Below are 15,436 nucleotides of genomic sequence, written 5' to 3' on the forward strand. Positions count from 1 at the left end.
AGCAATCAACCATTAAGACAGTCAAAATATCTCGAAATAGAATTAAAATTTAAACTGTTCGGCGCCTTGGGTATCCCCCTCATCGGGCCATACCCAAGCCATGGCTGACCTTCGCTCACAATGATGAAAGATATTTTTTATAGAGTATCACCCAGGATCCAAGATAGATCCAAATCGATGAATCGAATGAATTGACATCTTAAGAAAGTTTGCAAGAACAAAACACGTGTGCGGTCACGTAAAAGTTCCTCCAGAGCCTGGCACCGTCGTTCACGTGGCAGACCAGAACGGGAGCATTCCCGCTTCCGTGCCGCTCTCGAAACGCTAATCAGTATTCTCCCGAAATATATTTACAGAGAAATAAAAGAGTCTCACGCCCTCACTTCAAAGTTCCTAGCATCTCACAGTCAACCTTTCGACCTCTCTTTTTCGCTTTTATTGATATCTGAATATTCGAATCCTTTTTGGCTTCTCTTTTGGAGTTTGGATTAACTTTGTTCTTCATTCTACGCCTTGATTCTTTTTTGTTACCAAAAGGAAAAGAAAAGAATAGAATAAAGACGGGAAAGATGCTAAACTCATCATTTTTATCCGAATCAAGCTCTACCAACTTTGCTTTGTTCACTTCCCTGGCTTCCACAAATGCAAGCCCGTCTTCCAGTGGAAATTCTTCTCTTCTTCAAATGGGGTATGCTCTCTTTTTTTTTTTTTCTTTTTAAATAACTTCCATGTAACTTTTATGCATGATTACTATTTCTAGAATTTGGTTATTTCTGTTTTTAGTTTTCAAATGAAGATTTTGGAACTAAACAGGAGAAACTTCAATCCATATTTTTGAAAAGATGGGTTGAATTTTTATAATGTCAAGTCCTTGTAAGATCAGTGATGAAACTTATTCAACGGTCATCAGGTCTCAATTGGGAGAAATTATGTTTTGGCAACTTGTTAAGGATACCTGGTGAAAATTGTGTGTGTTGAAATGGGATGCCTGATATATGCCTTTGTAGCTTTGAGTTTGGGTAATTTATTGACCTCTGATAGTGACACCACTAGATTGAAATGGAGTAGAAACGCATCGAGTAGCAGCGGTGGGCAAGGACGTTCAAGTAAGGCATGTCTATGCTTATAATTATGTGATAATTATCGACTTTCCTATCTGAACTTTGCATTTTTTTAAAAATTGAAATATGATTGAGTTTTTTTGGCATATTGCAAGGCACGGAGCAGTGTCAAGCGTAGAACTACTAAAGTATATGGGCGCCAGGCACGAGAACGTGTTCTTGAGGTATTTTAATCACCTAAACTTCTTATTCTTCATTATTTTCATCCACAATATCGAAATGGGGAGTTATTTAGGAGGTGCATGCAGTTGGCCCTACTCTTCTGCTTCTCATGCTCATGTATTTATGACTGGTGCATGGATGTGTCCAAATGTCATCTTGATATTAAATTGCAAAAATGGTATGTTGCTGTTAGCAACCGTCTTATTTATATATCTTATGCTCACTTCTTTTGCACATGTGATACTAGTTTGGACTAAGATGCAGTATATGTAGCCTAACAATATTTCATTGATCCACACTATTGTATCCATTGTTTGTAATTTCAGGAAGAAGCCCCCGAAATGTCAGAAACCATCCCATCATTTAAAATCTTCCCAGGTCAGGCGTTTCCATTAGGTGTATCAGAAGTTGATAACGGGATCAATTTTGCCATTTTTTCACAGCATGCAACTGCAGTTACACTTTGCTTATCACTTCCCCAGAGGTGACAGTGCATTCCCTTTCATATTATAAATTATTATCTTTGTGTACCTATTCTTTTGGGATAAGTTAACTTGATTCATATTTTCAAAAAAAAAAAAAAAGGTTAACTTGACTTGTTGTCTTCATTTCATCTGTGCTTAGTTAATTACAATGTGAACTTATGTAAATTCAACATCCACTAATGTGTATTTCCTTATGTTGTTTATTTTTATTGTACGTGCGCATTTGACTTTTCATGACTGGCCTTTCTTGTTTATCAAAATTGGAAAGTTAGGAAAAAAGAAAACCATGTCCAAATATTGCATTAGTCACACAACTTCTTTTGTTGCCTACTAGCGCGCAATGGATATAAATGTTTCCTATTCCTTTACATTTGAGGCATTTATCAATATATATAAAGAAAGTTTCAGATTATTGTTAATAATCGTTGGTGAAGAGTGATTCTTTTCGGCATAATGTATCTTAGGGGAGAGCTTGACAGGCTGGCTGGTAGCATGATTGAGTTTTCCTTGGACCCTCGTGTCAACAAAACTGGAGACATTTGGCACATATGCATTGAGGTGGTATTTCTATAATGATGTTTGAATCAATTTCTTGGTTTCTGAATTAGCGTCAAGTTCTCTTATTACATTGTCTTCCCTATGTATACATTCAACAGCTGAAGCAACTGCTTAGTTCTCTAGCCGTGATGTAGTATGTTTGCACCATTGACATGACTCTCTTAACGTAGGATTTGCCCCGGAGCAATGTCCTCTATGGTTATCGCATGGCTGGTCCCAAGGATTGGGACACAGGGCATCGATTTGACAGCAGCAACGTGCTTATAGATCCTTATGCAAAGCTAGTAGAAGGTCGTCGACATTTTGGAGATGCAAAGCATAAATTATCAAAATTTCTTGGAACTTACGATTTTGATAGCTTGCCTTTTGATTGGGGAGACAACTACAATCTCCCAAACATACCTGAGGTATGGGCAGGATAGTTTGTTTTTGTACAAATTCTCCCATTGGATTGATCAGTCACTCATTTATTCTTTTCTTTGTCATATGTTGCATCTTTGCTTTGATGTGTCCTCTGAACTAAATTCATCTCTTATTTCTTATGTATGCATCCCACGCATTTATTCCAGATATTAAGTAATCCTCAAATGCTACAGCTTTCTTTACAGTCAAAGTCTTTTGAGTTTGTGTCATCTCTTCAATGAATATTCCAGCAGCTCAACATCTATGACCCTTGCCATTGTCTTTGCAGAAAGATCTTGTTATGTATGAAATGAATGTTCGTGCATTTACAGCTGATGAATCTAGTTGCTTGGATCCAAATCTACGTGGAACCTACGCTGGTCTGATTGAGAAGGTAATAATTTCTTGCATTACGCACAATCACATTCTAACAAATTGTTTTTTGAATAATAGATCAATTACTAGACTTAACAGTGCTTTTAGTTTGAAATTTATTATATCTAGGGCATGTTTGTGTATGTATTCAATCTTATCTGTCATGACTTATAGCCAACATTTGAACAATATGGGCATAGATATGAGCATTGACACAAATGTAGATTTTGGTATAAGGCATGGGCATTAGGGTCAGTGCATCCGGGAAGGAAGGATTTGCAATGCCTGTGGCATTTGATGCTTTCTTCCTTTAATGAAGTCCAACTTTTTGTGCAAAGAAATTATTTGTCCCGAGCAATCTTACCAAAGATAATCTCTGCACAAAAAAGCATGGGAGTTATCAAGGAAAATGCAGCAAAATATTATGTTGTTATCTTTTGAGAACTGGGATGTGCTATACGTATCCATACTACCATCAGCATGCTAAAGGAAATTTTTCTCAAGTCACTCTTTTGTTTTTAATGGAAGCAATAGTCTACTGGAGTGACTATTGGAAGCATTAGTCACATATTTTGGTCTGTAGAAAATGTGACTATTGGACTCTTTTCATGTATTACATATATCTGACAATTTCCTTTTTATAAATATTTTTGAAGATCCCACACCTTCTAGAACTTGGAATCAATGCAGTGGAGTTGCTGCCTGTCTTTGAGTTTGATGAGTTTGAGTTTCAAAGGCGTCCCAATCCCAGAGATCACATGGTAACTAGAATCTTTACTTTATCTGCTTTATCATTTTAATGTTTAATGTATCATCTAATCAAATGCAGTTGGTTTTTTGTTTTAAAGAAAAAACTGTTGACTACTTTTTGGTCTTCGAACGTATACAATGTGACTATTTTGGTGAATGCTCCACTGCTCTTTTTTAGTGTTGCTCATTTTTGTTCATCATTTATAAATCAGTATATATTTGTCACTGAACTGAACTTGGAAACTTGTAGGCATTATTCATAGTTTTGAAGTAGTTGATACCAATTTGTGGATTGTGTTCATAGGATTCTTACTACTCGATGAAATGCCAATTGCCAAGCCCATTAATAACAGAATTTAGCAGTGTGTTCACAGAAATTCCCACATAACAATCCCTTCCACTTGGATATCCGAAAAGTATATATTATTGGGAAATTCTTAGTCCTCACTAAACCAAATATCTGATTGATTTTCTTGGACCAAGGTCTTTTAGGGTACTCTTGTTGGTGACTGAAATAAAATGTGTTCAAATTTTGACTGGAACTCTTTGAAAGCCATAACTGTTGCTGGGGTGCAAGGTCTTTTTAACAACAAGGCTTTTTCCTTTTTTCTTTTAATGCCTTTTGATTTCCCTTGTTCATTTATATTGCTGTATTGGAGCAAGTTAACCGTGGTTAGTTGGTTACATTTATCACTCCTACTCTGTTACTATAGGCCCACTAAAAACTAACTTAAAAATGCAGCTATATACGTAAGTTGAATGGTGGGTGATTCTGCTGTTTGGATATATTTCTTTGTGCTTTAATTTGCAGTGAAAATTTAAGAATACTAAAACTCCTGTTTGTTCCTTTTCTGAGATCAATACATGGGGTTACTCAACAATAAATTTCTTTGCTCCTATGAGTCGTTATACTAGTGGTGGTGGAGGAGCTGTTAGTGCTTCTTGGGAGTTCAAAGAAATGGTTAAAGCCTTCCATGGGGCTGGAATTGAGGTAAATGTCTTTTGTGCCTATGGTTAGTAGAGTACATAATTTATAGTTGGTGGTAATTTCATTCTTGTTGTTTCATTGGAAGTATGAAATATGCATATTATGGTGTTGGTTAAGCATTTTATTTTTGTAGGTCATCTTGGATGTTGTCTACAATCACACCAATGAAGCTGATGATGAACATCCTTATACCACTTCATTTCGTGGCATAGACAACAAGGTGAAATTTTTTTCGTTTTTCCCCGACATGATGATAAGGTGTTTTGGCTCTTCAGTTTTTATAAATCATTTTCCTCATTCTTAAATGTCTGATTGATGTAATATACTTGCCTCACAGACATTCACATTGATACTACTTCATTTGCAGGTTTATTACATGGTGGACTTAAACAACAAAGGCCAACTGCTAAACTTTTCTGGCTGTGGTAATTCAAGTGCTCAACTTGGCTCTTTTTTCCTATCTTTCTGAGGAATTTATTCAATTATTTTTTTCTAAATGTACAATGGCTAACTCTCACGACTGCCTTAGCTAACAAATTTATTCCCTTTTAGACATGTAAAAGTAACTCATTGCAAGTCTCTTGTTATCATATTGTGATTATTTTGTTTGATAACTTGCTTCTCAGAACCTTATATTTTCTCTATTCAGGTCTGACACAGCTGTTCACATGATTTCTGCCTGCCTTGATAATTAAATTATAAAGATATCTCCATCTTTGATCACTGGAATTTATGAAGAAACTAAAAATTGAATCTGCATAGATATGTGAAACAACTGGGAAGTAACTTAGGAGGAAGTAGCAGTGGTATGAGACAGTTGTTTGCCAATCTGAGCCCTCACTTTTTATATAGAGATTGAGTTGCTACTGTAATTAGGTCTAGTTAAGAATTTAGCAGCTTTCTTTCAACTTTCAATGTTTTATGCTTCTGATCTCTTGTCTTGATTCCAGTGAAGTCAAGATCTTGCATCTTGGATAAGTATTGTGCTGAAATCTGACCTGGGCATGACTTTTGAATTTTTCTTCTCTATGATAAAGATTTAAATTTTCTCAATACTGGTGTTTCTGATCACTTGAGTTGATGCCTTTGAAGTTTAGAAATTCATCTTGCATAAGTATTGTGATTTGGCTCAGGCATGAGGTTTGAATCTATCTTCCTCTTTCTGGTACTTTTGATCTTGAGTTGGTGGCTGTGAAGTTTAGAAATTCGTCTTACGTAAGTAGTTTAGAGAGTCTGAAGCAGGCTGAATTTTGAATCTATCTTCTATATGACAAAGATTCAGAATTTCAACTATCATATATAAAGCTCTTTCAGATGCAATATTTGATGTTCTTCAGGGAATACATTACACTGCAATCATCCTGTTGTCATGGAACTCATACTTGACAGCTTAAAACACTGGTATGGACACAAATCCCGTAGGAACTCATGGCTTTTGCTGCTAACAATATGGAATTTTCTTTTCACTCTGAAAAGAATTTGAAAATGTTTGGTAAATTGTAAATCCTCTTTTTTGATTGTTTTGTATACAAATAATTTGAAATGTAGTGCTGCTTTATTTTTGCTTTTGATGGGATTAGTAACTCAAGAAACTTTACACGGGCTTCGCGTATAAAACAGTTATATGAAGTTCAACTCAAGAGGCAAAGCAGAAAAACTCAGCTGTATTATGAAACACTGTTGATAACTTGGATAATCTGAATTTAAGTTTGCCAACATACTTATTACACCTGGAGCATAATGTTCCACATATCATTTATGTTACTTATGTGTGTGTATTATTTTTCAACCACAAAGTTGAAGTTGACATTCTTCTTATTAAAATGCTCGTTTTCAAGAGTTCCTTGCTGGATGCCAAAAATAGCTAATATTTGGTGAAACCAACAAGTGTTTATTGATCGACATGTTTTTTATTCTTTGCTGTTACCAAATGTAGGGTTGTCGAATATCACATAGATGGATTCCGATTTGACCTTGCTAGTGTGCTCTGTCGAGGAACAGATGGTTCTCCTCTAAATGCTCCTCCACTTATTAGGGTACGTCATTTAAATGCTTTTTGACTATTCATTGTCTGAATGCAGCATATCCTTCTTATGAAAAGTATGGAGATTTAAAGACCCTTTTGACATAACATGGTAGAATATCTAGATAAAAAACTGTTAGAGTTTGACAGCCAGAACTATTGAGGACATTGGTCATTAGGTTTATCTCGTATGCTAAATTATTATCACTAGCGCAGTGCTGGTTATTTGTGCTAATGTGTGGAAGTTTCTCTTAGAAAAGAGGAAATGCATTCCTTTTCTTTTTTGAAGTACAAGCTTGACTCCATTTCTTCTGAGATGTTAATTTGAATTATGTTGTAAATTGAGTTTCCAAAATAAATATGTCATTGGTTGCATAGTTGGCTTACATTCAAAAGCAATGTTGCTTCAGTTGAGCTCTCAATTTGTTTGGTTCTTAAGAATTTTGACCTCCACCATTTTTGTGGTGAGTGCTTTGAAAAATCTTAAGTTGCATATTGTTGTTGTCACTTGTTGTCTCATTTTGTCAATGAACCAGGCAATTGCCAAAGATGCTATCCTATCAAGGTGCAAAATTATTGCTGAACCTTGGGATTGTGGAGGACTCTATCTTGTTGGTAGTTTTCCTAATTGGGACAGGTAATTAGTTTCAAAAATATTTGTATTTAATTCTATTTCTTTAAGGAACTAGACTGTTTAGAGCTTACAAAGGCCAGCCATTAGTTGAGAGCACTTCCTTGCTATTTTATTTTCAAATAATCCATAACCTTATTGTTGTTGCAGTCGTTGTTACCTGAAAAAATGTGACACTAACATCCTTAGTGAGCAGTAAATCTAGTTGTGGAAACCTCAAGTGAGGTTTCTGTTACTTTTGAAACCTTAAGAAAGATACATACAATTTGATTTTTGGCATTTTCCCTACTTTCTTACGTCTATATAAGATTTCTAAATTATTTGCTATTGTGGATGCAGCGAGGACAGCATCGCCTGTTTTCTTTTCTAATTTATAACTTAATTTTCTTGATTACAATATCTCAAATAAAAATATTTTGAAATGATTAATATTATTGGTTGCAGTTCTTGGTTTTACATGTCTGGAGTCACCGCTGAGTATTTCCTACTAGCATGATTTTTTGATTAATTTGATGTCTTTATTTTGGGCTTTCTACTTTAGGCAAATTCTTTCTGGAAAACTTTCTGTTCTAAGAACAGAGGGCATCTTTTCTCTAACACTAAAAAAATTTCTATTGTGCAGGTGGGCTGAGTGGAATGGAAAGTACCGTGATGATTTAAGAAGATTTATAAAGGTAACACCATATGTAACAAATATTTAATTAGATGAGTCTACAAGTAATTCACATTGGTATAGATGTGGCTTCAGACTGAACATGGAGGTAATGGAAAACTAAGAGAAGATTGACTCATAGATTGTGATTGAAAGGGATCTTCCGCTCTCACCTAAAAGATTGAGTGATTGGCTATTCTTAAAACTTAAAAGTATTTTAGCTATATTATTTTTACATTGGTGATATCACAGGAGCAGTGCTATTTGGAATATCGTGATCCCTATTGGGAATCTAATTATGAACTTCCCTTGACTTAGGGTGATCCTGGTATGAAAGGAGCATTTGCAACTCGTGTCGCTGGATCTGCTGACCTCTACGGGGTAAGTGTCAGTTGTGTCATGAAATTGATGATTGTAAATTAGCAATGTAACTGTTAGATATCTGATGAAAATCATAGTTGTGTAACTAATATATGTGTTTTCCATTCTCAAATTCTCGTGTAAAAATTAATAATTACAAATTTGGATCATGTAGATGAAAAATGCTAAGCAGTACTTATGGCCACAATTTTTTAGTAAATTTTCAATTTTTGAAGTTGATGTCGTACACTTTGGTCTTGGTCAGTATCTTTACAACAAAATAATGCAGGACAAACACAAATTGCTTGAAGAATTAAATTATTTAAGACGTTATATTAAATTACTTTTTGCTTTTATATGAGCTCTATTCTAATTGATAGTATTTAGTTAATTAACAGGTCATATTTGGTGTTTTGTTTTTGTAGTAGTTTTTAGTATGTTGTATTTTTTAGCTGTAGATGTAAATGCTACTGTTATAGACTACTTTAAAGTCATCTGTTTACTTTCACCTTCTTCTACCTTTCATTGTTGTAAATCATACTTTTGGCTCATTTTACAGGTAAACAAACGCAAGCCTTATCATAGCGTTAATTTTGTCCTTGCACATGATGGGTTCACAATCTACGATCTTGTTTCTTACAATTTTAAGGTATATCAATGTTCATGTTACTGATTTAAGTTTGAGTGGTTCCAAGAGAATGCAGTATTTCAAGTTATTGTTGTTTTGACAGCACAATAAAGCCAATGGAGAAGGTGGAAATGATGGAAGTAATGACAATTTTAGCTGGAATTGTGGCTTTGAAGGCATGTAAAAAGTTTTTTCTCTTTGAAAATGTTAGCTAATCTTTGTTTATGCATGTGATAGCTGTGGATTATCTATGAGCATAAAGCTTGTATTGAGTAACACTAGTATTATGCCATTAATAATAAGCACCTTGCTCATTGATGTATAAAATTATCATTCATTGATATATTTTTGGACTAAAGGGCAAAGATAAAACTCCATAGCCTTGAACAATGATCAGTTACATTTAAGAATTTGCTTCTCATGATGTGGTTCTAGTATTTAATTCACCTATCCACTGCTTCATGAGATTTGAACATCATTTTTCTGTGATGTCTTGAAGATTTAATTAATGTTAAATTGTTGCATCATCTTTGCTTTCATTTTTAATTTTCCATTCATGGGTGCCTAGGCCTAAAAGCCTGGTTTATGAATCTTTCACGTTGTGACAAATAAACTATTATAATCGGCTGATCCCATTATTTGTGTGGTGAGCATCTTTAAATGCATAGAATGTGTTAAACTGTAGTTACAAATCTCATATTAACAAGATTTTCTTCATTAACCAGTACAAGGAATTTAATAGTGATCTTTTGTGGGCATGCTACTCTGTCTGCTTATTCATAATAGCAGAAGAAGGGCAAACAACCCAACTTGTCTTGTTAGTTTCTACTGGTTATACACGAATCAGTGTATTATACATCATCACTCATATTCGTATTGTCCTTGAAAACTTATGTTCATTCAACGTTTTCCTTTCATTTTAATTTTCTCATGGTTTGTATCTCCAGTTCTAGAACTATGGCATTTGTACGAGAATATGTTAATTGAGGTAGCATTTTATAAAAATTTTGTTCCATTTCTAAATCCTCATTTTCTGTATTTATTGGACAGGAGAAACTGATAATGCTGATATTAAAGCCTTGCGCTTCCGGCAAATGAAAAACTTCCATTTGGCACTGATGATATCACAGGTAAAGATATTAGAAAGCCATTTTCTGCATCATATGCCTGATAATATTTTTAAAAAAAAAGTTTTTGACTTGTTAAGAGCCCAATGAGCAACTTTCTTTTCAGTTTGTATGAAGCAGGGTTAAACTCTTTTAAACTAATGATATTACAGATTTCCAGAAGTTTAGTTATCTTTCTTTTATTCTTTTATTTGTTCTAGCTAACTATAGTACATGTCTTCCACAATGGTAATAGTCAGTAAACAGTTCCAAGACTTGTCCTCTTCAACTCCCCCTCTCTCTGTTTTATCATGGTCTATCCATTTAGGGCTAAAGCACTGTTGATTTATGCTGTTGGATTTCAATTTTTTGCTTTATAATGCCACTTGACTTGTGAAAAATGTTAGTATAATCTTTGAGTGCATCATAATCAGGGAACACCAATGATGCTAATGGGTGATGAATATGGGCATACACGATATGGGAATAACAACAGTTATGGGCATGATACTGCTATTAATAATTTCCAATGGCAGCAGGTAAGTTTTTATCAGTGTTTTGACAACTTTAATCCATATAGTAATTGGTTGATGATATTCTTTCTGTTAAAACAGTTAGATGCAAGGAAGAGTGATCACTTTAGGTTTTTCTCAGAGGTGATAAAATTTCGGCGAACGCATCAAGTGTTTCGTCATGAAAATTTTCTCAGCAAAGTACATCTCTTTACATCTGTCTTGAAGAAACTATGTTAGGTGTTCACTTTCTCTGGAGCTAAAGCAGTGCTTTTATCGTGCAGGGTGATGTGACATGGCATGAAGATAACTGGGACAATCCTGACAGCAAATTCCTTGCATTTACGTAAGTTATTACATAATTCTTCGTAGGTTGTTGATATTCCTTAAATCAATCTTGCTTTGAGTATAGTGATCCCTTTGCTATACAGTATCTTCCTTGTTATATTAACTTCTGGCTTCTTTGAATGGATTGTACTGTTGGAAACCACATTTTTTGTTGCTTTATCATGTGCTTATATAAATTCCATGTTCCGAAATTCTTGGATGCGATTGGTGTCGTTTTAATTTAAATAAGGGCTTGTTCCATTGTGCCTGTTTTGCTTTCATGTGTGCGCGCGCTTGATCTATTTTATTGTTAGTTTTTACTCATCATACCAATGCATTTCCCATGAGCTCTTCTGCTAAATTAATTTATTTTGCAGACTTCATGACAACAGTGGTGGAGATATCTATCTGGCATTCAATGCTCATGACTATTGTGTTAAAGTTTCTATACCTCCACCACCACAAAGGAGGCAGTGGTGCCGTGTGGTTAGTTTTATGTTTCATTTCTTCTATCCCTGTTTGTTGTAGAACTGCTGATGTTTCCGCCACTTCTATTTAACTGGGCAGTCTTTTAGATATCTATGATCCACAAGTGCGGTTTCTATGGCTACTTCTGTATCCCTCATAAACAATAAAACATGCTATTCACGTATTGAATTTATCTGTTTGTCATTCAGTGTGTCTTATTTTGTTGCTAAAACATTTTTAACAGATGTCACATATAAAGTACCATATTTTGTTTTCTAAGCCTGGTCCATATTAGAATTAATGGATGTTTATTCACTTTTTATGCATGAATTGCATTGTTGATCATTATACCAATAAGTTGCTCAATTTAATTCGCATCGCACTGTAGTAATTATTTTTTATTCATTTAGTGCATTATCACCCTCAATTTATTATTATTATTATTCAAGTCTTTGGAGATAAATGAAAACAAGATCTCACTCGATGCTGCCTACTGACTTTACCCTCTGATGCTTTGAACCTGATTGACTACTTTTAAAAACTAAAGTCATGCTTATTGAGTATTCTGCACTAATTCTGAAAGTGTTATTCCTGCTGATTCTTTAGTCCAAGAAAACTTATCCTCACGAGTAATTTTGGGGTTTAGGAAGGTATTGACGCTTGATTCAAACTTGTTCATTGGAAATGAAGATTTTATTAGAACTATTATTCCTACAATGAGTTGATTATGAATTTATGAGTAACTGGATTTTTATAAAGTTATACACAGCTGCTTGGATTAATGGTTTGATTGGTGTTACTGTTGATTTTGCATCTGTCTTGTGTTAGTCATAGTAAATAACTTAAATCTGAATCTGAGGTCACTAATCCTTTGTTAAAATTTGCAGGTGGACACCCATCTTGCCTCTCCTGATGACTTTGTCTGTGAAGGAGTCCCAGGAATCGGGAGCACCTACGACGTGGCCCCATACTCTTCCATTCTTCTTGAAGCCAAACCATGAGCTGACCCCAGTAAGCTAATCAAAGAGATCATAGTTTAATCAGAGACGGATCTACAATAGGGGCAGTGATGCCATGAAAGAGATGGTCGTATCTGTTGATATGTTTACCCGAAGCTTGCTCATCTTCTTATATACATCTTAAAGAATGTGAAACAAATTATGTTTACAATTAGCATATTGCAAAGCGCAACAAACATAGCTGAAAACTACAATAAAACCCACATTTTGTGACTAAACCCAACCTAAATGCTGTGGAAACATCAGGGTTTCGATTTGATTAGTGAGAATGCAAATGTTTTTCTTGTCCCATTTTTCAATTTAGACGTAGACGCCACAACTTAAAAGAACTTATATTGAACAAGAATAAGCTGTAACGTACAGCTGTATTTGTGTCAACGACTGCAGATTTCGGGTCTCATCGCCATGATTGATGCTAATTTCTTTGCTTTTCCTGGACTGTGGACAAAGGCAAAATCTCTATTATTTTCATTTTATAAGCTTATTTCATATATTAAAAATCGGCAAGCAGTTCGCAAATGTAGACTTAAGTTTATTGTCAGGAAACAGGATTCCGTGCGACATTACACTTCACCTTCAGCCTTTTATCGAGACAAAAAGGCTAACTGCTAGAGCATGGTTTTTTGTCTTAACTTTAGCAATAACAACGTATCATCATTTAATCCAAAAATGCCAATATTTGTTAGCATCTTATTTAATAACTCAATTATTGAAAGGAATCCTCATCATGTGCTAAAGCTGCTATAACCTCCAATTTTTTAAGGATGTTGTTGTAGTTTAAAGTACCATAATCAATTGCAAAGCATTTGATTGGATTGGATTGGATTGAATTGAAATGAGAAGGGGAGAAGAAAAAGGAATTATATATGAATTTAGTTGAAAAGTTTGGAAGAAGCCAAATATGGGCTGGTGGGGTTAAGAAAAGGGGAGGTTCCACGGTCCTTATCATGTGTTGGCGGAGATCTTTTGAGCAATGACAGATAGATGGAGACCCACATTTTAACGACGACTAATCAGCAGTGATTGTGACGTTGATGCTCCCACATACCCCCACTTCACTATCTTTTCTGCCTTGAAAGCAATTTAACCCTTGGACTTATTTCACGTACGTTTATGTTGACCACACCGAATCATTTCCCCACCCCCCCCAACCCAAATTGAATTCGGATCTGAAGGCTCTTATCCCCACCTTCAATTCTTGAAATATTTAATTTTGCACTCATTTCTATATTGACACGAAAAAATTTCAATTCGAGACAATTAAGCAAGGAAATTATCAATTGAATTAATCCAATTTTTGAAATTAAATTTTACATTGTTCCATTACTATTTAGGAAAAAAGAATGGTAATAGGTAAGCCTACACCACCCAAATGGAAATGGCATTAGTTCATGTTTGCATTGAAACATAACAAGTCAGAAAAGAAGGAATCTTGGTGTAAACTTGTTAACTGACTCAATAAATCAAGATGTTGAATTAAGCATTTGAATTGGTGTGGTAATGAACGCGTTTTTTTCCCATTCTAGATGAATTTATGCCATCTCATATACTGCTGGACTATGACTAATTCCGCACTCTTTGTGGGGCAAATAAAGGAATGGAATATATTCTAATTCTTTGAATATCAAACACGTAACTCAAAAATAGAACACTTGAAATTTAAAAAAAAAAGTAAAAATGAAAAAAAATTGATAAACTTATAAAATTACAAAAATCAAAATAAATATATAAAATTTATTTTCTTAAGCTTCGTATAATTTATACACACTATTATTTTTTTCTTTTTTTTTTAATTTCAAAACATAATATTTGAAAAAATAGTTGAACTTTAAAAAAAATTAAAAAAATTCTTAACATTTTATTATTTTCAATCAAACTATTATATTTTTATTTAAGGTTAATTGAATTTTTATATCTAACGGTTAATTAATTGATATTAATTAAAATATTATTTATTATTTTATGTTCACGTAATGTTAATGTGATGTTAACGTAAATAATAAAAAAATCACATGATTATATTATTATACTATATTTTTATTTATTTAATATGATATATAATGATAAATGATATTTTAATTAATAATTATTAATCAATCACTAATTATAAAAATTTATTTAATATAACATAAAAATACAATACTTTTATCAATTGTAATAAAAAATAAAAATTTATTTAAATTTTTTTAATTACTCAAATACTTTTTAAATATTATGCTAAATTTCAAATTTAAAAACTCTCATGACTCAAATAAAAAGTATTTAAATAGATGTAATTTAAATAAATTAATATATAATTGCTTAATGCTCGGCTAGGACTAAGTGTATATTGCCGTGGACCACTTGGTGAGTGAGTTGTCTCGTGTTATGATGAACAACCCCATTTTTCATTTTTTTTATTAAAAAAAGCAAGCACAATATCTTCATTTCTGCAGTGCATTGACTTAGCCAGTCAATAAGTTCCAAATATTTAACCGTTAATGATGACTTAATCACATCTTATGTAATATTCGGAACCATATTAAATTTATTTACAAATGTTTTTAGCATTTAAGTTTAATGATTTGTAGGATTCCAAATTTAATAATCCATAAGATTCAAATATGTTTTTCTATATCAATACCAAAACCATGGTTCACACTTCCAAACTTCACCAACCCATTAGCTTATGGACTTTAATCCGATGTCGTTTTATATTTATTTATTTGTACTTCTTTTTCTATATGGTCCAATCCTATTTGAGTTTTGTGATCTCTGAGTTAGTAAAGTAATACAAATAAATCTTATTTTATTAGACCAAAAGAAGAATCCAAAGCTTTTTAGACTCTTGACTCATTACAAACTAGAAGCGGACAGCATTGATTAAATA

At 33.7% G+C, this 15,436-nt stretch overlaps 1 protein-coding gene across 4 annotated transcripts; it reads left to right on the top strand.

Annotated features, from left to right (window-relative positions):
* The first annotated feature begins 74 nt into the window (after positions 1 to 74).
* On the top strand, positions 75 to 12,856 carry ISA3 (isoamylase 3). Of its 4 annotated transcripts, none has more exons than XM_021428341.2 (24): positions 80 to 688; positions 1,042 to 1,111; positions 1,217 to 1,285; positions 1,610 to 1,767; positions 2,233 to 2,326; positions 2,497 to 2,733; positions 3,018 to 3,122; positions 3,760 to 3,864; positions 4,710 to 4,844; positions 4,975 to 5,061; positions 5,209 to 5,266; positions 6,179 to 6,242; positions 6,778 to 6,877; positions 7,401 to 7,501; positions 8,118 to 8,169; positions 8,466 to 8,528; positions 9,067 to 9,156; positions 9,239 to 9,311; positions 10,186 to 10,265; positions 10,676 to 10,780; positions 10,856 to 10,954; positions 11,038 to 11,099; positions 11,458 to 11,566; positions 12,436 to 12,856. In XM_021428341.2, the coding sequence occupies exons 1-24, from the start codon at positions 570 to 572 to the stop codon at positions 12,547 to 12,549; spliced, it is 2,349 nt and encodes a 782-aa protein (XP_021284016.1). In that variant the 5' UTR covers positions 80 to 569; the 3' UTR covers positions 12,550 to 12,856. The 4 variants fall into 4 exon arrangements, with proteins under 4 accessions (XP_089639732.1, XP_089639733.1, XP_021284016.1 ...); XM_021428342.2 differs by having other exon boundaries at positions 82 to 688; positions 1,054 to 1,111; XM_089783606.1 differs by having other exon boundaries at positions 75 to 688; positions 10,676 to 10,954.
* Positions 12,857 to 15,436: the final 2,580 nt, after the last annotated feature.

The sequence above is a fragment of the Theobroma umbraticum genome, unplaced genomic scaffold (genome assembly GCF_002168275.2).
Source record: "Theobroma umbraticum cultivar Fairchild unplaced genomic scaffold, ASM216827v3 scaffold_51.0, whole genome shotgun sequence".
NCBI lineage: Eukaryota > Viridiplantae > Streptophyta > Magnoliopsida > Malvales > Malvaceae > Theobroma > Theobroma umbraticum.

Coding starts and splice junctions, on each gene's coding strand:
- ISA3 (XM_089783606.1), top strand. CDS start 570: ATGCTAAACTCATCATTTTTATCCGAATCAAGCTCTACCAACTTTGCT. Junction 6,243..6,777: donor CTTGACAGCTTAAAACACTG/GTATGGACACAA, acceptor TACCAAATGTAG/GGTTGTCGAATATCACATAG. Junction 9,312..10,185: donor CTGGAATTGTGGCTTTGAAG/GCATGTAAAAAG, acceptor TTTATTGGACAG/GAGAAACTGATAATGCTGAT.